This window comes from Somniosus microcephalus, chromosome 5, assembly GCF_052327205.1.
Source record: "Somniosus microcephalus isolate GS21.2 chromosome 5, FLI_Smic_1.0, whole genome shotgun sequence".
NCBI classification, from domain to species: Eukaryota; Metazoa; Chordata; class Chondrichthyes; order Squaliformes; family Somniosidae; genus Somniosus; species Somniosus microcephalus.
Genome location: NC_140991.1, coordinates 181,397,872 through 181,424,252, shown reverse-complemented (window position 1 = coordinate 181,424,252; position 26,381 = coordinate 181,397,872). Strand labels below are relative to the sequence as shown.

The 26,381-nt window shown below is 45.1% G+C and overlaps 1 protein-coding gene across 1 annotated transcript in view; it reads left to right on the top strand.

The window, feature by feature from the left end:
• tomm7 (translocase of outer mitochondrial membrane 7 homolog (yeast)) overlaps positions 1-26,381 on the top strand; it is a 62,740-nt gene that overhangs the window by 31,552 nt on the left and 4,807 nt on the right. The window contains exon 2 of the mRNA XM_085988456.1: positions 11,729-11,777. Within this exon, the coding sequence (XP_085844582.1) occupies positions 11,729-11,777 (49 nt within the window). The remainder of the gene's footprint in view (positions 1-11,728; positions 11,778-26,381) is intronic.

Here is a 26,381-nt window from a genome sequence, read left to right as displayed (position 1 = left end):
GTACAGCTCCATCATAACCTCCCTGCTCTTATATTCTATGCCTCGGCTAATGAAGGCAAGTATCCCATATGCCTTTTTAACCACCTTATCTACCTGTTCCGCTGCCTTCAGGGATCTATGTACATGTACACCAAGGTCCCTCTGTACTTCCTAGGGTCCTACCACTCATTGTGTATTCCCTTGCCTTATTTGTCCGTCCAAAATGCATCACCTCGCACTTTTCAGGGTTAAATTCCATTTGCCACTTTTCCGCCCATCTGACCAACCCATTTATATCGTCCTGTAGCCTGAGGCTTTCCTCCTCGCAATTTACCACCCCACCAATTTTCGTGTCATCTGCGAACTTACTGATCATACCTTTTACATTCTCATCCAAATCATTTATGTAGATCACAAACAACAAGGGACCCAGCACCGATCCCTGAGGTACCCCACTGGACACAGGCTTCCAGTCACAAAAGCAACCTTCGACCATCACCCTCTGCCTCCTGCCACTCAGCCAGTTTAGGATCCAACGCGCCAAGGCACCCTGGATCCCATGGGCTCTTACCTTCTTGACCAGTCTCCTATGCGGGACTTTGTCAAAAGCTTTACTGAAGTCCATGTTAACCACATCCACAGCATTTCCCTCATCCACCCCCCTAGTCACCCCATCGAAAAATTCAATCAGATTTGTCAGACATGATTTACCCTTGACAAAGCCATGCTGACTATCCCCGATTAATCCTTGCCTCTCCAAGTGGAGACTAATTTTGTCCCTCAGAATTTTTTCCAATAATTTCCCTACCACAGATGTTAGGCTCACTGGCCTGTAATTCCCTGGTTTATCCCTGCTACCCTTCTTGTGTAATGGTACTACATTAGCTGTTCTCCAGTCCTCTGGTACATCCCCTGTGGCCAGAGAGGTTCTGAAAATTTGTGTCAGAGCCCCTGCAATCTCCTCCTTTGCCTCCCACAGCAGCCTGGGATACATCTCGTCCGGGCCTGGGGATTTATCCACTTTTTGGCCTGCTAAAACAGCTAGCACCTCCTCCCTCTCGATGCTAATATGTTCAAGTATGTCACAGTCCCCTTGCCCGATTTCTATGTCTGCATCGTCTTTCTCCATAGTGAACACAGATGCAAAAAATTCATTTAAAACCCCGCCTACATCATCTGGCTCTACAGACAGATTGCCACTTTGGTCCCTAATGGGCCCTACCCTTTCCCTGGTTATCCTCTTGCCCTTAATATACTTATAAAACATCTTAGGATTTTCCTTTATTTTGCTCGCCAGTGTTATTTCATGGCCCCTCCTCGCCCTCCTAATTTCTTTTTTGAGTATGCCCCTGCACTTTTTATACTCCTCTAGGGCTTCTTCCGTCTTTAGTCTTTTGTAACTGCCAAAAGCCCCCCTTTTATTTCTAATGCATTTTTGTATATCCCTTGTCATCCAAGGTTCCCTTTGCTTGTTGGTCCCACCCTTGACCTTTACAGGAACATGTTGGCGTTGTACTCTCTCTATTTCCCTTCTAAAAGTCTCCCACTGTTTTGATGTGGATTTTCCTATAAGTAGCTGCTCCCAGTCCACTTTGGCCAGATCCTGCCTTATCATATTAAAATCGGCCTTCCCCCAATTTAGAACCCTTATTTCCGGGCCGTCTTTGTCTTTTTCCATGACCACCTTAAATCTCACCGAATTATGGTCACTGTCGCCAAAATGCTCTCCTAATGATACTTCCACCACTTGCCCGGCTACATTCCCCAGAATTAGGTCCAGTACCGCCCCCTCTCTTGTAGGACTTTCTACATGTTGGCTCAAAAAGCTCTCCTGGATGCACTTTAAGAATTCTGCACCCTCTAAGCCTTTCACACTCTGACTATCCCAATTTATATTGGGGAGGTTGAAATCCCCCACTATTATTACCCTATTATTTTCGCACTTCTCTGAGATTTGCCTACATATCTGTTCCTCTATCTCCCCCTGACTGTTTGGGGGCCTATTGTACACTCCCAGCAAAGTGCTTGCCCCCTTTTTGTTTTTAAGTTCTACCCATATGGCCTCATTAGAGGAACCTGCTAATATATCATCCCTCCTTACAGCAGTAATTGACTCCTTAATTAATATTGCAACACCCCCTCCCCTTTTACACCCCCCTCTGTCTTGCCTGAAGATTCTATACCCCGGAATATTGAGCTGCCAGTCCTGACCCTCCCTCAACCATGTCTCCGTGATAGCAACAATATCGTACTCCCATGTGTTCAACAACAACTTCAGTTCATCCACCTTATTTGCAAGACTCCTTGCATTAAAATAAATGCCTTCCAGCCCTGCCATATTCCCTTTTGCCTTCACATATTTGCTCTGCCTTCCCAGCTGACTTGTTTTTTCCTCTGTATTTGGCTGTAAATCACCCCCTACTATAGCTCCACTCTGTACCCCATCCCCCTGCCAAGTTAGTTTAAACCCCCCCCAGCAGTGCTAGCAAACCGCCCCGCAAGGATATTGGTTCTCCTCTGGTTCAGGTGTAAACCGCCCGACTTGTACAAGTCCCACCTTTCCCAGAAGCAGACCCAGTGATCCAGGAAAGTAAAGCCCTCCCCCCTGCACCATCCCTTTAGCCACGCATTCATCTGTTCTATCTTCCTATTCCTATACCCACTAGCACGTGGCACCGGGAGTAATCCAGAGATTACAACCTTTGAGGTCCTGCTCTTTAATCCTTCACCTAGCTCCCTAAATTCTTGCTGCAGGACCTCATCCCTCTTTTTACCTATGTCGTTGGTACCAATGTGGACCACGACCTCTGGCTGTTCACCCTCCCCCTCCAGAATGCCCTGCAGCCGCTCAGTGATATCCTTGACCCTGGCACCAGGGAGGCAACAAACCATCCTGGATTCACGTCTACGGCCACAGAAACGCCTATCTGTTCCCCTTACTATAGAATCCCCTACCACTATTGCTCCACCACTCTTTTTTCCCCCCTTCCTGGGCAGCAGGAGCACCCCCAGTGCCAGGAAGTTGGCTGCTGCTGCCTTCCGCTGGTGAGTCATCGCCCTCAACAGTATCCAAAGCGGTATACTTGTTTGAGAGGGGAATGGTCACAGGGGTCTCCTGCACTACCTGCCTGCTTCTATTGCTCCGCCTGGTGGTCACCCATTTCCTGTCTTCCTGTGCAGCCCTTCCCTGCGGTGTGACCAACTCACTAAACGTGCTATCCACGACCCTCTCAGCATCGTGAATGCTCAACAACCCATCCACCCGCAGCTCCAGCGCCTCAATGCGGTCTGCTAGTAGCTGCAGATGGATGCATCTCTGGCACACGTGGTCATCAGGGGCACCGGGGTCCCTGAATTCCCACATAGAGCAAGAGGAGCATATCACGGGGCTAGGCTCACCTGGCATGACCTTCCCTTTAATTAATTTACTATCACCAATTAAAAATATCTCTAAGGCGCTTGTATAGTCTACCAACAGTCCCTGCTACACCAGAAAAGACCCTAATAACTATAAACTACAGAGTTAAAGTTTAAAAAAGAGAAATACTCACCAACCAATCACTTACCTGCTCCCTGGTGACGTCACACTCTGATTACTTTTTACCTCTCTCCTCTTCTGTTGATTTGGTGTGCCTCTGCTGAATCTGCCGGTTTTAAGTGCCGCCGGTCACGCTGCTGCTCTCCCACAGGTCCAAGCTCTCTGACCTCGCCTCTGCTGAATCTGCCGGTTTTAAGTGCCGCCGGTCACGCTGCTGCTCTCCCACAGGTCCAAGCTCTCTGACCTCGCCTCTGCTGAATCTGCCGGTTTTAAGTGCCGCCGGTCACGCTGCTGCTCTCCCACAGGTCCAAGCTCTCTGACCTCGCCTCTGCTGAATCCGCCGGTTTTAAGTGCCGCCGGTCGCGCTGCTGCTCTCCCACAGGTCCAAGCTCTCTGACCTCGCCTCTGCTGAATCCGCCGGTTTTAAGTGCCGCCGGTCGCGCTGCTGCTCTCCCACAGGTCCAAGCTCTCTGACCTCGCCTCTGCTGAATCCGCCGGTTTTAAGTGCCGCCGGTCGCGCTGCTGCTCTCCCACAGGTCCAAGCTCTCTGACCTCGCCTCTGCTGAATCCGCCGGTTTTAAGTGCCGCCGGTCACGCTGCTGCTCTCCCACAGGTCCAAGCTCTCTGACCTCGCCTCTGCTGAATCCGCCGGTTTTAAGTGCCGCCGGTCACACTGCTGCTCTCCCACAGGTCCAAGCTCTCTGATGCTCTGATAAGCTATGGTCCTTAATACTCTGATGGTTTTTTCCGTGGTGGTGGAGGACATCTTTATTACCTCCGGCCACTTGGAGTGTGCATCAACCGCGATTAAGAACATTGAGTCCATAAATGGACCAGCAAAGTCGATGTGTACCCTTTGCCAGGGAGATGAGGGCCACTCCCATGGATGTAGAGGGGCTTGGGGTGGAGCATTTTGGACCTTCTGGCATCCTAGGCAGCTCTTGGTCATTTCTTCGATGTCTCCATCGATACCTGGCCACCATACAAACGCCCTGGCTAGGTTCTTCATTTTCACTCCACCCAGATGCCCCGTGAAGTTCCTTTAGCACTTTATCCTGGAGTTTGGGTGGAATCACCACTCTGGATCCACACATCAAGGTTCCTCGGCACACTGACAGCTGTTCTCTTCTTTGCGAGAATGCTGGCAACAGTGGTTCGCCATGTGCTGGCCATCCCTTCACTGTTAAATCGTAGACCCGTGAGAGAGTCGGGTCATTTCTCGTCTCCCTTTCAATGGCAGAATTTGTTACTGGTAGACATTCCACTATGGTAGAGTGGAACATCTCTACTGGGTCTACTGTAGGTGCCTCTTCTACCGTTGGCAACGGTAGGCGCGATAAACCGTCAGCATTCCCATGCTGTTTTGATCCTTTGTATTCTATGTTGTATTGGTGTGCCCCTAGAAAAAGGGACCACCTCTGTAGCCTTTGCGCTGTCATAATGGGAACACCCTTTTTAGGGTTGAATATGGAGATGAGGGGTTGATGGTCAGTCAACAAGGTAAATTTTTGTCCGTGTAGGTAATGGTTGAATTTCTTCACTCCCCATACCAGGCTGAGTGCTTCACTGTCGATTTGGGCATAGTTACGCTCAGCTGAGTTTAATGAGCGTGACGCAAAAGCTATCGGCCGTTCTGAGCCATCAGGGAATTTATGGGATAATACTGCTCCTATGCCGTAAGGGGATGCATCGCACGCCAGTCTGATTGGCAGTGATGGGTTGTAATGAGCCAAAACTTCTTCGGATGTGATTAAGTCGTTGCATTTATGGAAGGCATGTTTACAGTCTTCGTTCCATTTCCAAATTACTCCTGTTTGTAGCAGTTCATTAAGAGGGTGTAGAAGAGTTGATAAGTTCGGTAAAAATTTATGATAGTAATTTATTAATCCCAGGAACGACCTTAATTGTGAAACATTTTCAGGTGCTGGGGCTTTTATGACCGCTTCAATTTTTTCAGGTGACTTATGCAACCCTTCCTTATTAATTATGTGGCCACAATATGATATCTGATTTTGGAAAATTTCGCACTTGGGGCGATTTGCTCGTAGGCCCCGTTCTTTCAGCCTAGTGAGCACCTGCTCCAAATTGGCAAGGTGCTCATTGTCGTTTTCTCCTGTTACAAGGATGTCGCCTAGGTAGCATTGAGTCCCCGGAATCCCTTGCAGGACTTGCTCCATAGCTCTTTGCCAGATAGCTGGAGCTGATGCTACTCCAAAAACCAGTCGATTGTACTGGTACAGGCCTTTGTGTGTGTTTATCGTGAGATACTTTTTAGAGGCCTCCTCAACCTCCATCTGTAGATATGCCTGTGCCAAGTCAATTTTGGTGAAACGTTTCCCTCCGGATAGTGAGGCGAAAATATCTTCTATCCTCGGAAGAGGATACTGTACCGTGTGAAGGACCGGGTTTACAGTCACCTTGAAGTCTCCACAGATGCGAATTTTTCTCTGTTCTTCAGGTTTATCATTATTCAATGCTTTTTTCATGACTGGAACAATGGGTGTTGCCCACTCGCTCCAATCTATTTTGGATAATACGCCTGCCTTTTCCAAATTCTCCAGCTCTGCCTCGACTGCTGGACGAATTGCGTATGGCACCGTTCTTGCCTTAAAAAATTTGGGAATTGCTGCATCTTCCACTTTTATTGAGGCGGTGATGCCTTTCCAGGTTCCTAGTTTCTCTTGAAACACTTCTTTGGCGTTGGCCAAGATGTCTTTTAATCGTTCAGGTATGATGTCATCATTGTTTATTTTCTTACTGGTCACCGTCAGTGCCTGAATGGAGTGCCAGTCTAAACGTATCTTTCTGATCCATTCACGTCCCAACAACGGTGGACCACCATCTTGTAGAATGTATAAATACAACTTTTGTATTTCTTTGCCGTTGTATACAACAGGCACCCTTATTTTTCCTTTGGGGTATACTTTCTGCCCCGTATATGTTTTTAAGATAATGGATGTGTCTTTTAGAGGTATATGCGAAAATAGCCTCTCGTAATCCCTTCGATTTATTATGGTTAGAGCTGATCCTGTATCTAGCTCCATTTTAACAGGGGACCCTGCTATCGTGAGGGTAACCCAAATGGTTTGGTAATCATCTTTGGCAAGTACATTATGTAATTTGAGACAGCTTAGTCTATTGTTTTCGGAGTCGCTATCACTCTTCTGGTCTTCGGAGCTACTGTCCGTCATCATTTGTACCTTCCTGTACTTTCATTTATTGATTTTTTTTTTTCTGTCTGGATTTATTTTGTCCAGATCGGCATACCCGTGCAATGTGTCCAATCTTTCCGCATTGCCTGCATGCTTTGTCCTTGAACCAGCAGTCCTTCTGGTTATGGGTGGATCTGCCGCAGCGATAACATCTTTCGAAACCCTGTGTCATTTCATGGGTGCCGAAGTCCTGTGTCTTTTGTTGTATCTCTGCAGCTCCTCTTGCTGCTGCTTCGTATGATACAGCCATACTGAAAGCTTTGTCCAATGTTAAATCTTTTTCAGAAAGCAGCCTTTTTTGTGTTCCTTCACTTAAGAGACCGCAAACGAATTTGTCGCGAAGATAATCTGCTAGTCCTGCCCCGAATTGGCAGTACTTTGATAGCTTTCTTAATTCGGTTAGGTAATCAGCGTTACTTTCATTCTTGTGTTGATTTCTCTTGAAGAATTTGAATCGTTCCGCTATCAGCAGCGGTGTTGGGTTTAAGTGCTCCTGCAGGGTATCAACAATTTCTTTAAAATTCTTGTCCTTTGGTTTGGCTGGAGTGATTAAATTTTGTAACAGCCCGTATGCCTTTGCGCCCATTAGGTTCAGCAGTACTGAAGCTTTTTTTTCATCTTCTATTCCATTTGCAGTGCAATATACCTCTACTCTTTCCACGTATGTGGTCCAATCCTCCATTTCGCTATAAAAAGCATCAATATTGCCAGACTTAGGCATGTCAGAAAAAATATGGCGCTTCCCGCGCTTTCCCGCCGCTGCTGCCGATGACAACGTTGTTTCCCGCGGTTTCCGTTTTTTTTTTTTTAATTTTATTTGTTTACAGTTGGAGACTTGTTCCCGCCGGACTTTCTCTGCAGGTCTGAACGCTGACCTGCTTGCCGCGCCGGCCGTCTCCCGAGTGCTCCCTCCCAGTCTGTTATTGCTTGCCTCCGATTTCGCTGCCTGTCTCAGCTGTAGAGCCAGCCGCTGGAGCCCCAGCCTGACGCCCAGGAAGGATTAGCGCAGTACCTGCCACCAGCTTGGCCAGCTGGTGAAACCACAGCTTCTCTCACTTTCTTGAGTCTTCTGGACGCCCGAGGAATCGATGTCCTGGAGGTGCTGCCGAATTGCAGGTAAGTCCGTTTCCACTTCGTCGCCACTGTAGTGTCTGTGTGTTGATAAAGACACTGAAGACAGGAGTTGGTTCATAGGTGATTACTAAGCAAAGTCTGGGGGGTGGGGGGGGGGGGGTGGTTCTAACAGATATACACAATATACAGGCTTGTATAGCCCGAGTGGCCATTACCGGCATTACAGCACACCTGGGGCTCTTAAAGGCACATACACTACAGGAAGCATATTGTAAAGTTTTATAAATAGAGACAGAGTATAAGAGAAAGAATGGAGTGATCAATTTGTGCAGACAATGGTTAAGCCACAGAGTATAGTGTGCAGTTTTAGATGCTCTATTTTAGAAAGAACATTGAAGCTATAGAGAACGTACTTAGTAAATTCACCAGGATGATGCCATGGGTGAGAAACTACTTTTGAGGAGAGACTTGAGGTACTGGGATTAGTTTCCCTGGAGCAGAAAAGGCTAAGACGACATTTAATAGATGTTTTCAAAATTAGATGGTTTTTGATAGAGCGAATAAGGAAAGACTATTTCTTTTGGTTGGAGACTGAGTCACAAGAGTTCATCAATTTAAAATAGATTGAGAGAGGTGAGGAGAAACATCTTTACATAGAGAGTTGTTCGAGTTGCCACAGACCATTGCATCTTTTAAGGTAAAGTGGATAACCATTTCAAGCAGAGGAAGATACGGTGGGTGGGGGCAATGGAATTAGTTTTGTATTGCTCTGGCCAAGAGCTGGCACAGACCCAATAGGCACTGAATGGCCGCCTTCTGTGCTGTAGTTCTTAGTTCTTCCGTCTCTTCCTCTTCTGAAGGCATTTACTCCTTGCTGGTCACCTTCTGCTATCTTACCTGCATGTCCTTTTGCTGGATACCAAATATGGTTCAGGAACAACTCTCCGTTTCCTTCCCTGCCTGTGGAGAGGGACCAAGTATAAGTTAACATAGCTGAGTGAAAACTTTATGTAGGGGGATTGAACGTAGAGTTTCCCATTTGCCCACATAGCTGGCTCATGACATTCTCTTGTAGCTGTACACTAATGTGATGCTGCTCCTTCTGCAAAGAAGCTGAGCCAATTCAGACATGGGGCAGTTGACCAGAATGACTAATGAGATGGCAGTAGGCCTTTGTTGATCGGGTACAGACATCTTTCCACAGATGATGTATGCCTGATGCATCATATAATATTGGTATTAATGAAGTGACTGAATCTGGTCATACAAACTCCTGTATAGTTACTGTATTTCCTATGACACATTAACAGCATCAAACAGAATCTCATTGTTAATGTATGTTTCATGGGGGGCCTGCATTGTTATGTTTACAACACTGTCACTGTGTTTCTGCACTGTATCTGCTAGCAGCACTTCTGTGATTTTAATGCAGACCTTTTTTACTCATTTGTCTTGTAAAATTTAAATCCTAAAAGTGAAATCCATGGAGAATAATAGTTGAGTGATTCCAAGGCAGTAATCTTTTCATAGAATGATACAGCGCAGAAGGAGGCCATTCGGCCCATCGTGCCTGTGCCGGCCTTATTTTGTATTTTCTGACTATTTTGTGCTCAATTTAAGGAGGATTGTTTTGGGGAGTGGAACAGTTTTCCACATTTGACATGGAATGTCAGAATCAAATGTCAGTTATAGCATTGTCAGGTACTCTGTAAAGTTTTCTCTATTCTGCAGTAGCAATGTACATTGATCCCAACTTCAGGAGAGAGCTCCCAACTTGAAATCTTTCACTTTCCATACTTTGAGTGAAAATTACATTTTTCTGCAGAAATACAAGCAGTTTTGTGCTATGGCATTGTGTCCATTAAGATTGGTCAAACTCATTTTATGTAGGACCTGACTCTTAAAGCCAGCAGAGAGGAGACTTCAGTGCGTCATTTAGGCAGATGGAACCCAGGGATGAAGAGACAGTGTGCTAACCCACTGTACCACCTTTCCCTGCAAAGCAAAAATGTAATCGGGAGTTCAGTGTGATAGAAACCATGACAGTGATGTATACTGTTTCAGACATATATGGCAGTATTCTTGTTTTTGCATCAGTGGAGTTTACCACTTTGGGCATTAACTCTCTCTCTGCTTCATGTCGGAGTTGCTTTATCAGGAACTGACCAGTTGATTACTGCAATTTTGTTTGCCAATTATATGTAATAGTCTCTGCTATGCACTGGTCTTCTCTGACCGATGAAGTGTGAAGTTTCTGCTATACTTTGGATATAGTGGCCGGAATTTTGCTGGTGTTGAGGGTGGGTTTGGAGGCAGGTTCGCTGTCAAAATCGAAAAGCTTTACAGACCCGACACCAAGCGGCGGATGAGCTAAGGTTACCTGTGCTCGGGGATCACATCAGGTAAGTAGTCGGGCTGTCAATGACTCTCCATTCCTCTGAATAGTTGACAGCTGCAAAAGTAGTATAAAAGCTACCATTTCACAGCTGTTCACTTTAAAATGTTAGAAGCTGGAGCCTTCAGGATTTGGAATACACTTTTCAGCTTTATGCAGTTTAGAAGTGTTTGGAGTAAACACTCTATCCACTGTCACTTCCTTGGAGCAACCTCTCACCATTGACATCGCTTCTGTCATCTCAACTTCAGCAGCCATCTATTCCAGTAACATCGGTGTCCTTGAAAAAATCTCACCTTGGTCCTCCGAATCCCACCATGATCAGCCCCAACACTAACATCACCAGCACTTCAACACCACCACCAACCTGCTCTGCAATTACCTGATGCTGCACAGGACACAGGGCATCAGCACCCGACCACATTGCTGCTCGGGAGGCCAGGGATGGCGAGATTTACTTCACTTGACGTTGTACACCCTGGCTGCCACATGAAGTGCAGCAGCACCATAAAGCATCCCTACAATGCCCAAGCCATTCTTTTCACACTCGTCACCATTGCGGGGTTAACGTTATGTCTCACCATTCACTGCAACTCACTAAGCCACTTCCAAAGGTGCACACAAATCTGCCCAAGAAGGCAAAGTGTGGAAAATAAAGATTTCAATGTTTGGCAACACATCAGAGAAACTTTACATGAACATTGATGAAAACACCCAAGTACCTACCATTGTGTATTAGTTGGTTTGATTGGACAAGGATGAGGGTGAGTGTGTGGGGTGGCTAGTGAGCTGGGGATGTGATGATGTCGATAGAGAGAGGGGGATGGGTGGAGGTGCAAGGTAAGTTGGTGTGAGTAAGGATGTGCAGGAGTAGGGTAGGGAAGGCAGAATGATGGGGATGTGATGTGGCACAGCAGGATGAGGTTGAATGTGGCTTTGCAGTAACTTTGTGATCTACTGAGATTATTGAAAGGTTTGCGCCACTGCAGCCTGGTCCCCCTGACCACAATCCTGCTTGTGTCCTCCTGTGCAATATGCAACCAGGCTGTGTTGGTGTCCTGGGAGGGAGACTCCCTCCACTTTTGCAGCATATGGAGGGAGTCATGGGAGAGCCTGGGTGCAACCATGCACCTTTGTGCAGTGATTGTCAGTGTTTGCAGCACCTCAATGCTGTAGAACACTGACGGCACAATTGTCAAAATGAATGTGGACATGGTCCCTTTAAGGAAACTGTCTGATGATGCATCATCAAATGACGTCATCAGACCCGCTTCCTTTTAATTGGCCGGGAACCTCGCAGGGCGGGCTTAACTAGCCCAATCAACGGAAACATTTTCAGAGTGGGATGGAGCCGGGAGCAGGGTCGCAACCCGCCACCTACCTTAGCTGCACGAAGTCCACCTCGGTAGGCGAAATTGCGGCCAGTAAGTCTACATTATGGCTGTGCTTTTTAGACTTTAAATATATTGCAGGTGGTTTTGATATTGGTTGTTTGGATTTATTGTAAATATTTATTTTATTTTCCTGCAGGTTTTAGGAGAGGTGGAGACCCAGGCATGCCGGAACCCAATCTTCTGAGGTAGACACCTGAAATTGCAATAATCACTTAATACGATGTATCCATTATAACATTTTACAAATGTATATAGGGATATGCCTATATTTTCAGTGAAGTGACATCATTTTTGTAGTTGCATGTGTTGTGCTTTGGAGTGGTAAAATGTAGTTTTATGCCTGCAGTTCTCCTTAGTGAGTTCCCAATCTTATCTCGTCAGTGTTTGGGGGAGGTGCAGGTGGCAAGTACAGGCTCAATTACTGTAGTATCAAGTTCTGGAATAATTGGTTTCAGTTAGTGTATAATGCACACTGGCAGTTTTCCCCTTCTGCTTAGTTTTAACAAATTTGTTTACAAACTACTAATGCATTGAGTCTACAGAACAGAAACAGGCCATTTGGCCCAACGGGTCTATGCTGGCATTTATGCTCCACACGAGCCTCCTCTGACCTCTGTTCATCTAACCTGATCAGCATTCCCTTCTATTTATTTCTCTCTCGTGCTTATCTAGCTTCCCCTTAAATCTATCTATGCTATTTACCTCAACTACTCCTTGTGGTAGCACCTTCCACATTCTTGCCACTCTTTGGGTAAAGAAGTTTCTCCTGAATTCCCTATAGGATTTATTAGTGACTACCTTACATTTATGGCCTCTGGCTTTGGCCTCCCCCACAAGGAAAATATTTTCTCCACGTCTACCTCTTTCATTAGACCTCTATCACGTCACCCCTCAACCTGCTCTCTTCTAGAGAAAAGAGCCCTAGCCCGTTCAATCTTTCCTGATAACCTCGCAATTCTGGTATCATTCTTGTGAATCCTTTTTGCACCTTCTCCAATGCATCTATGTCCTTTTTTATAATATGGAGACCAGAACTGTGCACATTAATAAGTGTGGTCTAACCAAGGTTGATACAAATTTAACATAACTTCTCTACTTTTCAATGCTATCCCTCTAGAAATGAACCCCAGTGATTGAGGTTTTTTATGGCCTTATTATCATACATTGCTACGTTTAGTGATTTGTGTATCTGTACTCCTAGATCTCTTTGCTCCTCTACCCTATTTAGATGCTTACTATCCAAGCAGTATGTGGCCTCCTTATTCTTCCGACCAAAATGCACCACCTCACACTTACATATTGAAATTCATTTGCCAATTAAATGTCCATTCTGCAAGTTTCTTAATGTCTTGTATTTTGCACAGAGAAAAATATCAGGCTATTTCTTCTAAGTGGCAACAGAAGCTACTCTTGTGCTGATTGTCTGCCTGCCTGTCTAACTAAATGTCTTGTGTCAATCTAGAAATGTGCCCAAGTAAGAGAAGTTGTTTTCTGTTTAGCTAAATATAGATATGTGGGAAAAGCTGGGAGCAGGTATATTGTTTCTTCACCTATGCAGCTATGATCCTCTACAAATAGTTTGTCTCTCGCACCTGCCGCCCCCTCGCCCCCCTTGCCCACCCGGCACCTGCCCCCGCTCCCCGGCGCCTGCTGACCCTCACCCCCCTTGCCCCCCCCCCCCCCCCCGGCACCTCCTGCCGCCCCCTTGCCCCCGGCACCCCCCCGGCGCCTTTCAAAAGGCTTTCGATAAGGTCCCGCATAAGAGATTAGCGTGTAAAGTTAAGGCACATGGGATTGGGGGCAAGGTATTGACTTGGATAGAGAACTGGTTGGCAGACAAAAAGCAAAGAGTTGGAATAAACAGGTCTTTTTCCGAGTGGCAGGCAGTGACTAGTGGGGTACCGCAGGGATCGGTCCTTGGACTCCAGCTATTCACAATATATATTAATGATCTATGCGAGGGAACTAGATGTAATATCTCCAAGTTTGCAGACGACGACAAAGCTGGGTGGGCATGTGTGCTGTGAGGAGGATGCCGAGAAACTCCAGTATGATTTGGACAAGTTGAGTAATTGGGCACAAGCATGGCAGATGCAATATAACATGGATAAATGCGAGGTTATCCACTTTGGTGTCAAAAACAGGAAGGCAGATTATTATCTGAATAGCAATAGATTGGGAGAAGGGGAAGTGCAACGAGACCTGGGTGTCCTTGTACACCAGTCGCTGAAGGTAAGCATGCAGGTACAGCAGGCGATTAAGAAGGCAAATGGTATGTTGGCCTTCGTAGCGAGAGGGTTTGAGTACAGGAACAAGGATGTCTTGCTGCAGTTGTACAGGGCCTTGGTGAGACCACACCTTGAGTATTGTGTGCAGTTTTGGTCGCCTTATCTGAGGAAGGATGTTCTTGCCATGGAGAGAGTGCAGCGAATATTCACCAGGCTGATACCTGGGATGGCAGGAATGACGTATGAGGAGAGATTGGGTCGATTGGGCTTGTACTCGCTGGAGTTTAGAAGAATGCGAGGGGATCTCATTGAAACTTATAAAATTCTAACAGGACTAGACAGACTAGATGCAGGAAGGATGTTCCTGATGGTCTGGGAGTCCAGAACCAGGAGGAATTTCTTCACCCTGATGGTGGTGAACCTGTGGAATTCTCTACCACAGAAGGCAGTAGAGGCCAATTCATTAAATATATTCAAGAAGGAGTTGGATATATTTCTTAAAGGGATCAAGGGATATGGAGAGAAGGCAGGAACGGGGTACTGAATTTGGATGATCAGCCATGATCTCATTGAATGGCGGAGCAGGCTCGAGGGGCCGAATGGCCTACTCCTGCTCATATCTTCTATGTTAAGAAAGGGTGTAAGGACGATCCTAGTAACTACAGGCCGGTCAGTTTAACATCAGTGATGGGTAAAGTTTTAGAAACAGTAATCAAGGAAAAAATTAACGGGCACTTGGAGAGGTTTAAGCTAATTGAAGAGAGCCAGCAGTGATTTGTAAAAGGCAGATCGTGCTTGACTAATCTAATTGAATTTTCTGATGAAGTTACAGGGAGGATTGATGAAGGGAATGCAATGGATGTTGTCTACATGGATTTTAGGAAGACGTTTGACAGAGTATCACATAGAAGGCTGGTTAACAAAATTGAGGCTCATGGAATAGGTGGGTCAGTGGCAGCTTGGATAAGGAATTGGCTTAAGGATAGAAAACAGTGAATTTTTGTAGTAAATGGCTGTATTTCAGACTGGAGGATGGTAGACAGTGGTGTTCCCCAAGGGTCAGTGCTGGGGCCACTGCTTTTTGTGATATATAAATTACCTGGATATTGGAATACAGAGTAGAATTTCTAAATTTGCCGATGACACCAAACTTGGGGGTGTGACAAACAGTGAGGATGATACCAATCGACTGCAGCAGGACATAGAAAGGCTAGCAGAATGGACAGACAAGTGGCAGATGGAATTTAATACAGAGAAGTGTGAGGTGATGCATTATGGCAGAAGGAACAGGGAGAGGCAATATACACTTAATGGCACAGTTTTAAAGAGTATGCAGGGACAGAGGGACCTGGGAATTAATGTGCATAGGTCCCTGAAGGTGGTGGGACATATTGAGAGAATGGTTAACAAAGCATATGGGATCTTGGGCTTCATAAATAGAGGTATTGAGTAAAAAAGTAGAGAAGTTATGCTGAACCTTTACAAAACGCTGGTTAGGTCACAACAGGAGTATTGCGTCCAGTTCTGGTCACCACACTTTAGGAAGGATGTGAAGGCCCTTAAGAGGGTACAGAGGAGATTTACCAGAATGGTTTGGGGGACGGGGGATCTTAGCTACAAGGACAGATTGGAGAAGCTGGATTTGTTTTCATTAGCGCAAAGGAAGTTGAGAGGTGATTTGATAGAGGTGTACAAGATTATGACGGGTTTGGATAGGTTAGATGGGGAAAGGTTGTTCCCACTAGTTGATGGTACAAGGACTAGGGGACACAGATTTAAGGTTTTGGGCAAGAAATACAGGGGGGGAGTGAGGAAAAACTTTTTTACGTGAGGACCTGGAACTCACTGCTGATGGAAGTGGTGGAAATGAAGACACTCGATGCTTTCAAGGGGAGACTGGATAAGTACGTGAGGGAAATAAACTTGCAGGGCTACGGGGATAGAGCGGGAGAATGGGACTGACTGGATTTCTCCACAGAGAGTTGGCACGGACTCGATGGGCCGAATAGCCTCCTTCTGTTCCGTAATGACTCTATGACCTCAGGAGGTTCCAAAGCACTTCGGTCAATGAAGTGCTTTTGAAATGTTGTCATTGTTCTAATGCCAGGAAAAGTAGCAGCCAAATTGTTCACGTCAAGATTCCACAAACAGCAATGAGATAAATTACCAGTAATAGCTTTGGTGGTGTTGGTTGAAGGATAAATGTTATCCAGGACATAAGAAGAACTCCTCCGATCCTCTTCAAATAGTGCCATAGGATCTTTTACATCCACCTGAGAGGGCAGACAGTGTCTTGATTTAACATCTCCTCAGAAAGATGAGGAAAATTTATATACTGGTTAGCAGAATAGTCAGACGGGACCGAGCTGTTGCCGTTCCCTCAAAACTGCTGGACACACCAGCGCTGATGTTGAAACATACGGAGATTTTCAGCTCCGTGTGAATCAACAAACCCTGTTGCTTAGCAACAGCTTCTAAACAGTCGGCAAGCGTCTCTGTAGCGTCTCTAGCTGAAGCTGTTGCTTAGCTACAGACCTTGCAGAGCTTGACTGTTGAGAAAAAAGCAACGAAAAGAAAAAACAACTAACTAAACGGCTCCTGATTTTTGCCGGTGGCTCGAGCTTGCCGGACATTTAGCCTCTGGATAACACAAAGTTTCCTGTATATGTAATATATAAGGAAGAGAGAGACCTAGGATTCAAATACATTCTCTGAAAGTGAGAGGGACAGAGATTTGTCCTGCTTTTTGTGGACAGGACATACCTGGGCAGTCTACAGTCGCTGAATCCCCCACCATCAATATCCTGGGGGTCACCATTGACCAGAAACATAGCTGGACCAGTCACATAAATACTGTGGCAACAAGAGCAGGTCAGAGGCTAGGTATTCTGCAATGAGTGTTTCACCTCCTGACTCCCCAAAGTCTTTCCACCATCTGCAAGGCATAAGTCAGGAGTGTGATGGAATACTCTCCACTTGCCTGGATGAGTGCAGCTCCAACAACACTCAAGAAGCTCAACACCATCCAGGACAAAGCAGCCCGCTTGATTGGTACCCCATCCACTACCTTAAACATTCACTCCCTCCACCACCGGCGCACCGTGGTGGCAGTGTGTACCATCTATAAGGTGCACTGGAGCAACTCGACAAGGTTTCTTCGGCAGCACCTCCGAAACCCACGACCTCTACCACCTATAAGGCCAAGAGCAGCAGGCGCATGGGAACACCTGCAAGTTGCCCTCCAAGTCACACACCATCCTGACTTGGAAATATATCACCGTTCCTTCATCGTCGCTGGGTCAAAATCCTGGAACTCACTCCCTAACAATACTATGGGAGTACCTTCACCACAGGGACTGCAACGGTTCAAGAAGGCGGCTCACCACCACCTTCTCAAGGGCAATTAGGGATGGGCAATAAATGCTGGCCTTGCCAGCGACGCCCACATCCCGGAACGAATTAAAAGGAAAAGTAATGATTAATTTGTATAGACATTGGTTAGACCACAGTTGGAGTACTGTGTGCAGTTGTGGCATCCCATTATAGAAGGACCATTAATGCCATAAAAGACAAGTGCAGATTCACCAGGAGGATGTTGTGGATGAGAAACTATAGCTTTCAAACTTGAGGTAACTGGGACTATTTCCACTCGAACAGAAAAGTCTGAGGAAATGTAATTAAATGTTTTTAAGATTGGGAAGGGTTTTGATCAAGTGAATGGGAAAAGATTATTTCTTCTGGTTGTTGGATTGGTGGTAAGGAATTACCAATTCAAAATTGTCCTAAAGAAAGTAAGGAAAGAGTAGGAGATTTTTTTTTTAATGCAAAGAGATGTTCACACATAGAATGCTTTGCCACAGGAAATAGTTGAGGCAGAGATCATTGTCTTCTAAGGGAAAAGAATAGATAAACATTGGAAGCCAAAGAAAATACAGGACTGTGGGGCAGTGGAATTGTTTTTTTTGCTCCAGCAAAGAGCCGGCACACGCATGAAGGACCAAATGGCCTGCTTCTGTGTTGTAAGCTTCAAAGGTTCCTCCTCCCCTGTACATTAAATACTAGAAGCTTTAGTTTGCAAGGGGTTAATCAAACAAACCAATTGGACAAAAGCTTTAAATTCTTCACTTGAAAGACTTCTCAAAAAAATAAGTAACCTTGTTTCTTTGTGAAAACAAAATACCATGCATGCACTGATCTCACCAGCCTCCAAAACTGTACAGTGAAACCTGTAAATTATGGGCACCTTGACTGGCATCAGCTGTCTTTTTTTTGCAGATGTCCTTATTTTCAAAATGGTCATTGAATGAACTGTAAAATTTTTCTCAACAGTCTTGAAGAACTAGCTGAGATTATGGTCACCTAATCAGTCGCAACAATGCTAAGATTCCTTCTCCCACGCACCAGCATCCAAATATTGCATGCGAACAACAGGAGGGGCCGTCCTTTCCTTCCCCGGTGCCATGTCCACACACTCTCAGTGGCTGCTGGCAATTCCTCTACTCTTGACCCTTCCATTGTTTTCTTTCCCTCGGCTTCTGATGGTGGATCCACTTCTTTGAGGAGCTTTGCCATTGGGCGTGAAGGTGAATGGCTGTCCTGGGTCTCTGTGCCTCTCTACAGAGTGATGGATGGGTCTGTGAGTCCCAGCTATCAGTCCGTTTTCCTGCAGACTCACTGCTCAACCAGAAAACTGCAGTTTTAGTCCTCCACATAATGTGACCTGTTTTCTCTCCCAAATGTTCTCGATTTGTTGTAAGACTTGCATTTGAAAGCTTCAATATAGCAGCACAACCTGTCATCACATTTCTCCCTTTTTCCTGTCGTGTGACTCCCCTAATGCTGGTAAATAGAACTGAGAACAGCAGTTCATTAATGAAGTTACACTCCACTCCAAGTGAGAGCGGTTTGAAATAAAACGGGAATTTAGACTGCAAAACTGTCATGTGAATGGAGCTGAACGCTGGTGTGTGGAAGAAGGAATCGTGGAATTATTGCAGCTGATTAGGTGCTGATCATGATCTCAGCTGGCTCTTCAAGATTGTTTAGAAACATTTTTCAGTACATGCAACCATTTTGAAAATGAGGACACCTGCAAAAAAAAAAAGAGTTGATGCCAGTCCCTGAAGTGTCTGTAATTTACAGGTTTTACTGTACAGTTTTTGTACCAATTATGTTGTGTTCTGGCCAACATGCCTCCCTCAGCCTGCACCAATTAAAAAAAAATCTATTTATTGATTAATTCGCTAGTTATAGGACCTTGCTGTGTCCAATTGGTTGTGAACCACTTTGAGATGTGCTGAGGAAATTCATTCATTCTTTATAGATCATAGTTCATCCTACTGTACAACACAAATTGAACTGCTATGAAATGTGCCTCTTCTCAATTACTATTATGCAGACATTCTACTGATCTGTGTAAAAAGTAAAATATGACAATCACAGAAACCCCACAGTGCAGATAGAGGCCATTTCGGCCCATCGAGCCTGCACCGACACATATCCCACCCGATCCCCGTAACCCCTACACCAACACATATCCCACCCTATCCCCGTAATCCCACGTATTTAATCCCCCTAACACTAAGGGTCAATTTATCATAGCCAATCAACCTAACCCGCACATCTTTGGACTGTGGGAGGAAACCGGAGCACCCGGAGGAAACCCACGCAAACACGGGGAGAATGTGCAAACTCCACACAGACAGTCACCCGAGGCCGGATTCGAACCCGGGTCCCTGGTGCTGTGAGGCAACAGTGCTAACCACTATGCCACTGTGCTGCTGTGTTTAAGAATACAATGTTTAAGAATACTTATATTAACCTTATGGTCACTGCTAATAAAATAAATTGTTTTGACAATGTATGCCCCATGTCATATCTTGTTGAGTGGTTGGATCTGTAAAAATACTTGTCATAAAATTAATCACTCCAATAATGTGACCAGGTTAGTCTTCAGTGTCCTGAGACTTAATTGGCTGAAAATTTGGCCTTAAGCCTGTTTTCCGCCAATCAAGGACCATTTTGTTTCAAACTTGACCAGCCCAGGAATGGCGATTTAACACGGAGGCAGGTTTTAAAAGTAACATTAAATAAGAAATAATGTTAAATGAATCTCGAGAGAGTTTCTGCAAGAAATGACAGTTTAAAAAAAAAAAAATTAAAATCGAGAAATAGGGGAAAAGTAGGGAAAATAGAAAAAGGAGACCACAGCACTTAATTTTTCATTTTTTTGTGTATATTTTAGTAACATAACATTGGTATTACCGTAATAAAGCAACTCCTGTTAGGGGATTTTCACTGAAGTATATGAGCCGAAATCTTAGCAAAAAATTCCCTGGAGCTGCTGACAGTTAAATTTACAGATTATGATGTGTATTTTGAGCACCCGTGGCTTTTGATTTAAAATGTGCTAAGTATTATGTTACCTACTTGTATGAGTGAAATTATTATGCAGATTTGACAGAGGATATCTAAAAAGTAATGACTTTGTTTATCTTTGCGTCATGATTGCTGCAAATGAAATAACCTGTTTGACCATGATCAATTAAACTTTCCTGTTATCCAAAAACCTTTCCAAGTGTAAAACTTTAAAGAACAGTAACCTCACAATTAATAATCACAGGCCAGTGAGCCAAAAGAATTGAAATATTTTAGCCATGCTATATAAGAATGCACCATATCCAAGGCTACTGATTTGAAGTTTTCATTGAAAAATGAATGAAATCGAGGAATATCATTCACAAAACACTGGTAAAAATCTCAACATTATAAACCAATAGAAACAGGAGTAGGCCATTCAGCCCCTCGAGCCTGCTCCGCCATTCGATGAGATCGTGGCTGATTTGCGACCCAACTCCATATACCTGCCTTTGGTCCATATCCCTTAATACCTTTGGTTAACAAAATCTCAGATTTAAAATCAACAATTGATCGAGCATCAATTGCTGTTTGTGGAAGAGTTCCAAACTTCTAGCACCCTTTGTGTGTAGAAGTGTTTCTTAATTTCACTCCTGAAAGGTCTGGCTCTAATTTTCAGACTATGCCCCCTAGTCCTAGAATCCCCAACCAGTGGAATTAGATTTTCTCTATCTACCCTATCTGTTCCCCTTAATATCTTGAAAACTTCGACCAGATCACCTCTTAACCTTCTAAATTCTACAACCCTAATTTTTGTAATTTCTCTTCGTAACTTAACCCTTGAAGTCCGAATGGGCTTAATTATAAGAAGGAATTATGGAATATGATCGCCAAAAAATGATAAGTCCTACAATCCCAGATTTAATTTTTTTTTTGACAATCAGTTTCTCAATGATTCTTTCTCGTTGTTAGGAAACTGGAATTATTTTGGGCTTGCTATGAAGTGAGTGGTAAATGGAACTAGTTGCTGTGATAGATATTTTTTAAATCATAATTTAACAGACAAGTGGTACAGTGATGCAATGTATTAGAGTACAAATACCCTGTTTTCTACAGCGGCACAACGCAAGTTCATACCTGTAATTTCCACGCTGAGTTGCCAGTCTAAGACATCGTGGGAGCCAAAGATAGAGCAGAAGCTAAATGCATCCCTGTGAAAGGAAGGGAAAATCAAAGGAACAGTCACCCTGGGTTGGTCTCGGGGTGTCATTGAAGAAGTTTGGGAGCAGATCACTCATTGGTGAGAAATATGGATAGTGTGTAGTGACAGAAAAAAATGGTAAAATCTGAATGGCCCAGATTTTGCAGTCAGCAGTGAAGGAACGGCGCTCGCCTTTGACCTCAAAATGCTGCGCACAAAGTTTTAATGGGCTCTAGAGCGCAAATTTCCTCTATTCTGATGTCAGTTTGAATTTGGCGCCTTCTGCAGGGGATCTGTGGCGTCCAGCAATAGAGCAGGCAGGCTGATCAGCCAATCAGATTGAAGAATTCTCAGATGTCAAAGCAGGAAGTAAAAAGCGGAATATAAATTACATTTAAATTATTGTACAGAAAACAAAATAAAGATTGGGACATACACAAGGTTAAGGGAGAAACGTAAATATCAGAACAAACTTTAAAAACAATACTTAAAAAAAATTCTGTGATTTTTATATGTTCTTCTTGGGAATGAGACTCCACACTTGTAAAAATAGTTTTTCAGGGCCAGAGAGATTGTTCAGCAGTAATTAATATTTAGTACACTGTTTAAAAACTCAGTTACTCCTGATTGAACAAGACTTAACTTTTCCATTGGTCCTTACAGCGAGAATAGTGAGTTTAATACAGAGAAGTGTGAGGCAATGCATTTTGGCAGAAGGAACAGGGAGAGTGGCACAGTTTTAAAAAGTGTGCAGGACAAAGGGACCTGGGAGTTAATGTGCATAGGTCTCTGAAAGTAGCAGGACATATTGAGAGTGATTAGCAAAGCATATGTGATCTTGGGCTTCATAAATAGAGGTATTGAGTACAAAAGTAGAGAAGTTATGCTGAACCTTTAGGAAGGATGTGAAGGCCCTTGAGATGGTGCAGAGGAGATTTACCAGAATGGTTCCCGGGATGGGGGATCTTAGCTACAAGGACAAGTTGGAGAAGCTGGATTTGTTTTCATTAGAGCAAAGGAGGTTGAGGGGTGATTTGATAGAGGTGTACAAGATTATGACTGATTTGGATAGGCTGTTCCCACTAGTTGATGGAACAAGGACTAGGGGACACAGATTTACGGTTTTGGCCAAGAGATACAAGGGGGACGTGAGGAAAAACTTCTTTACCCAGCGAGTGCTGAGGACCTGGAATTCGCTGCTGACGGAAGTGGTGGAAGCGGGGACACACAATGTTTTCAAGGGGAGATTGGATAGGCAATTGAGGGAAATAAACTTGCAGGGCTACGGGGATAGAGCGGGGGAGTGGGACCGACTTGATTGCGCTACAGAGAGCCGGCACGGACTCGATGGGCTGAATGGCCTCCTTCTGTGCTGTATGTATGTATGCCTCTTAATAGTTGAAGTTCACGACAAATCACTGATTCTGTGTTGATTGCATCTGTGAAGACTGCAACAGCGCATCCTGTGGAGGCGCAGGGTATCACACAGCATTCACGTTTAACTGCGCATGGGCGGATGCCAGACGTTGCTATCAGTTTTACACAGTAATAACGGCGAGCGGTGACAGTTTTGCTCCCATTACAACTGCAAATTCCAGGCCAATATGTTTTAGTTTTATAAAAATATTTTATCTGTTTAGCAGTTTGCATGTTAGGCATTTAGTTTCACCAATAGATAATTTTGTTGTATTTTTGAAGTTGCAATTTACCCTTTATATGGTGATTTCTAGGCAGTTACACATCCTTTAACATACAAGAGGAAGTGTCAGTTAATTGACCCATTGTTCTGTGACCATTGCAAATGCTGCTCTGATCCATCAGGTAGCACAATTCAAGCAGTGCGGGCTAGATACTGAGTTTTGTCTCCCCTCAACCCCCCCTCCCCCCCACCCCAACCGTGAACTCCAAGCAGGCTTACAGTTAGATCCACTGAAACACAAAGTAGTTAGTGAATGTAAAGAAAACCATTTCCCTGCCCAAGGATGTTGACTGACCAGTCATACTGTGGAAAAATAATCTTTGAACTTGTAAGATCCACTAATTCAGTTGCAAAACCAGCATTGTAATAGAAGTTATTAATGGCCACACAGTTGAATACTGAGGTTACGTGTCCCTTTGCTGTCAGTTTGTTGATCTGAAACAAATTATTTTCTGTAGAATTTATCAAATAGGAACAAAGGAACAGGAGTAGGTCATTCAGCCCCTCAATCATAGAAATTTACAGCACAGAAGGAGGCCATTCGACCCATCATGTCTGCTGGCCTAATCCCACTTTCCAGCACTTGGTCCGTAGCCCTGTAGGTTACGGCACTTCAGGTGCATATCCAAGTACTTTTTAAATGTGATGAGCGTTTCTGCCTCTACCACTCTTTCAGGCAGAGAGTTTCAGACCTCCACCATCACTCTCCTCAGCTCCCCTGTAATCCTTCTACCAATTACTTTAAATCTATGCCCCCTGGGTTGTTGACCTCTCTGCTAGGGGAAATCTGTCCTTCCTATCCACTCTCTCTAGGCCCCTCATAATGTTACACACCTCAATCAAGTCTCCTCTCCGCCTTCTCTGTTCCAAAGAAAACAACCCCAGCCTATCCAACCTTTTCTCATAGCTAAAATTCTCCAGTCCTGGCAACATCCTCGTAAATCGCCTCAGTACCCTCTCTAGTGCAATCACATCTTTCGTGTAATGTGGAGACCAGAACTGCATGCAGTACTCTAGCTGTGGCCTAACTAGTGTTTTTTACAGTTCAAGCATAACCTCCCTACTCTTGTATTCTATGCCTCGGCTAATAAAGGAAAGTATCCCGTATGCCTTCTTAACCACTTAATCTACCTGTCCTGCTACCTTCAGGGATCTGTTTACATGCACTCCAAGCTTCCTCTGTTCCTCTACACTTCTCCGTATCCTACCATTTTTAAGACATTTACAAAGAATTACAGGAAACTTTGTGCTATTCGGCACCCACGGGACCGAGCTGCTGCCGTTGCCTCAAAACTTCCGTACTCTCCAGAGTTAATGTTGAGAGATACGGAGATTCTTATCTCCGTATTTGACAACAAACACTGTTGCTTAGCAACAACTTCTAAACACTCGGGTGTGGCCCTAAAGCTCTGTAGCTGAAGCTGTTGCTATAGCTACAGACCTTGCACAGCTTGACTGTTCAAACAAAGCAAAAAAAACAAACAAAAAGAATAAAAAACGGCGGCTGATTTTTGCTGGTGGCTCCAGATTGCCGGATAGCTCACCTCCGGATAGCACAAAGTTTCCTGTACATAGCATACAGCAGAGAAACCGACCTTTCGGCCCAACTAGTCTGTGCTGGTGTTGAGACTCCACACTAGTCTCCCATTCCATCTGCTAAATCTCAGCCTTTCAGCATATCTTTCAATTCTTTTTTCTCTCATGTACTCGCCTAGTTTCCTTTTGAAAACATCTAAGCTATTTGCCTCAACCACTCCCTGTGGTAGCGAGTTCCACATTCTAATCACTCTGAGTAAAGACATTTATCCTTATTTCCCTATTGATTTATTAATAACTACCTTGTATTTATGGCAGCTAGTTTTGGATTCTCCCACCAGTGGAAGCATTCGCTCCACATCTATCCTGTCCCAACCCATTCATAATTTTCAAGATCTCGATAAGGTCACCTCTAAGTCTTCCCATTTCTAAAGAAAAAAGCCCTAACCTGTTCAATTGTTCCCAATAGCTGTAATCCCAGTTCTGGTACCATCCTTGTAAATCTTTTTTGCACTTTCTCCAGTGCTTCGATGTTCTTTTTATAATATGGAGACCAGAACTGTGCACAGTACTCTTGTGTGGCCTTACCAGGGTGCTATACAAGTTTAACATAACTTCACTACTTTTGAATTCTATGCCCCTAGAAATAAATCCCAGTGCTTTGTTGTAGCGGTACCACCGAGTGTCCCTTACTTACCAGACGTAATTCCCTTCAACGATGTAGCCGGTGCGGGGCTTTCCTCCTTTGGGAGCGCGGGCGAACGCGATGACGCGGGTTAACGCAACGACGTCACGTTGCATCACGTGACCGTCCCAAGCGCGGGCAAACGCGATGACGTCATCACGCAAGTCACGTGACTACCCAAGCGCGGGAAGAACGCGATGACGTCATCACGCAATCCACGGGACTGCCTACTCAGTCCTCGTGGCGTCCCCATCTGGTGAAGACCTATTTTATGGCTCTCCTGTACCTAGCTCTGCAACCTGTTGGAATTCCTCTGTTCCTCGTGGGTTGCGAGGGGTGAGTCCTCGTGGGTTGCGAGGGGTGAGTCCTCGTGGGTTGCGAGGGGTGAGTCCTCGTGGGTTGCGAGGGGCGAGTCCTCGTGGATTGCGAGGGGTGGTTTGCGAGGACGGAGTCCTCGTGGCCTCTCTGCCGGGGCGCGCTCCGATCCTGTGAGCCCGTAAACGTGCTGTACCCGCGCTGTGAGGGTGTTATACTTGCTGTTCTGCCGTGGGGTTGTTGAAGAGGCTGACGCTCCGAAAGTCGGCAGAGCTGTCGGAAACGGAGACCGTATCCAGATACGTGGTCTGCGCCGTATCGATGTTGCACAAGGCGAACGGGGCTTCCACCAGGATAAAGCACGAGGGCGGTTGTTGCTCCCAGTGTTGCGGTAGCTGAGCGAAACGGCTGCAGCTTCCAGGCGTGCTTCTTTCGTGAAAGACGTTCACGAAAAATCGGGGTCTGGCTGCGCTGCTTTCGTGAAAAACGTTCACGAAAAACGGGGTCACCAATGTAGGCATTGATGAGCTCCCGTCCTCACGTCGTTGGTCACCAATTGTAGGAATTGGTGTTCGTCGGTTGTTGTTCGTCGTGCCGTTCTTCTGTGAAAACGTTCACGGAGACGGGGTTCAGGCTGTGCGCTTCTTCCGTGAAAAACGTTTACGGAGACGGGGTCACCAATTGTAGGTATTCGTGGTCACCGATGTAGGTATTGGACGAATTCCTACTTAATAATCGAGTTCGACTCCAGGAGAACAATCAATTCAA